A 1,642-nucleotide genomic window follows, 5' to 3' on the forward strand; every position below is an offset into this window, starting at 1 on the left:
GCTGAAGTTCATTCAACCATCCGTTAAAAGGAACATTTGAACAATTCCAACAGGAAACAAAGATCAATCACAAAGTCATCCAATAGAACAGAAACCCACTACTAAGAATGCTGACTACTCACTTGAAAGAGTGAAGAACGGGCCTCATGTCACACAAGGCAGTGGAAATTAATGGATGGGGCCCTGGAAGGTGCACTGGCCCAGACCCCCTCCCACTGGCCCCGGCTGCAACTAGTGCTCAGACTCACTCTTCCCCCTCTCTCAAAGCCCATTCATGCAGGGGTGGGTAGGAAATGTGAGGTCCTCCACTGATCTTTAGCATATGGTGCAGGACTTTCACATAGCTGGTTTCAACGAGGGCCCTTGGACCCCACAGGAACTCGTAGCATGCAGGATCACTGCCGGGCACCTGCCGGTACTCCAGGTAGTTTTCCTGCACCAAATCTTGGGTGAGCAGCTTCCTGGAATCCGCAAAGACACTGTCCTCCCTCTCGTCAAACACCTCCATCACATTCAGCTCCTCCCAGATTTTCTCCTCAGGGGCACAGTCGCCCTCTTTTGCAATTATGGCCAGGATGATTATCAGGAGGCCTGTCTTGGGCATGATCTGATTGTCACCCAGCAGGCCATCATAGGAGAGGCCCAGGCAGGTGACAAGCATGTACAAGTGGCCGATGGGGTCCACTTCCATCAGCTCAATGCCAAAGACCAGCTGCAAGTACTCGGAGGCTTTGCTGAAGATCACAGGAAAGAAGCGCTGCCAATTTCCGACGACACTCCCCAGCATTTCTGCCTTTGTGACCGGCTCCCTGGCTCGATACTTGAGGAGCAGAAAATGAACCAACTCAGCCACCTTCCTACGGAGTGCTGCTTGGAAGCCAGACTCCAGGTCGGGGAAGGTGCTCAGCCCCTCCTCTTCTTGGTTGCTGGAGTCCTCATCGGATTGGCTCCCGAGAGTGTAGTTGATGGTAGTGGGGAGGCTGGAGGCTCCCTGAGGACTCTGGGGAGGATCTGGTGACTCGGCAGCAGGCACCTCCCCCAGGGTGACTTCAACTAGAGTAGAAGAGGAGGAGGCAGCCTCTTGCTCCTCAGTAGCAGGAGGCTGTGCACCCACCAGGCCCAGGGCCTCTCCTCGGGCCTCAAGGCCTGCTTCAGGACTGCAGTGCTGACTCCTCTGCTCAAGAGGCATGATGACTCTGGTCAGGGCAGCAGGTGGGAGTGTGGGCAGGAGCTGGGCAATGGAGACCCACAGGCCTGGGGAGAGAGGGAGTGTGTGAGAGACCTCAGCTGAGAACTGAACTGAACCTTGGAGGCTCTAACAAAGGCTTACTTACAGATCTTCTCCTTCAGTGCTCCTCCGGGGCCTCCGGTCCTCCTTGTCGGCCTGTCCCCTCAGAACCTGAAGGAGGAAGTGAGAGGGCACCTCAGGGTACAGCCGGCCAGTGCATGCTGAGGCTGCATCACTGAGACTAGGGAGGGTAAGGCCAGGCGCTCTGGAGTCCCATTTGTTCTGGGGCAGGTGGGGCCTTTGGTTTGCATTCAAGGCAATCCTTCAGTATTGGCACTATCTGAGCCCCCTGTACTCTGTGACCTGAGGACACTGACTCAGACCAAGGCTTCCTTGCCTGGTTCCTGCAGCTTC

At 55.7% G+C, this 1,642-nt stretch overlaps 1 protein-coding gene across 1 annotated transcript; it reads right to left on the reverse strand.

The window, feature by feature from the left end:
• Positions 1 to 212: 212 nt before the first annotated feature.
• LOC129475719 (melanoma-associated antigen 3-like) lies at positions 213 to 1,359 on the reverse strand. Its single transcript, XM_055267986.2, has 2 exons — positions 1,335 to 1,359; positions 213 to 1,254 (listed from the first exon to the last, which is right to left on the reverse strand). The coding sequence occupies exon 2, from the start codon at positions 1,187 to 1,189 to the stop codon at positions 245 to 247; it is 945 nt and encodes a 314-aa protein (XP_055123961.1). The 5' UTR covers positions 1,190 to 1,254; positions 1,335 to 1,359; the 3' UTR covers positions 213 to 244.
• Positions 1,360 to 1,642: the final 283 nt, after the last annotated feature.

Source organism: Symphalangus syndactylus, chromosome X (assembly GCF_028878055.3).
Source record: "Symphalangus syndactylus isolate Jambi chromosome X, NHGRI_mSymSyn1-v2.1_pri, whole genome shotgun sequence".
NCBI lineage: Eukaryota > Metazoa > Chordata > Mammalia > Primates > Hylobatidae > Symphalangus > Symphalangus syndactylus.

Bases quoted from the DNA above. Each gene is read 5' to 3' on its own strand.
- LOC129475719 (XM_055267986.2), bottom strand. From the start codon at position 1,189: ATGCCTCTTGAGCAGAGGAGTCAGCACTGCAGTCCTGAAGCAGGCCTT.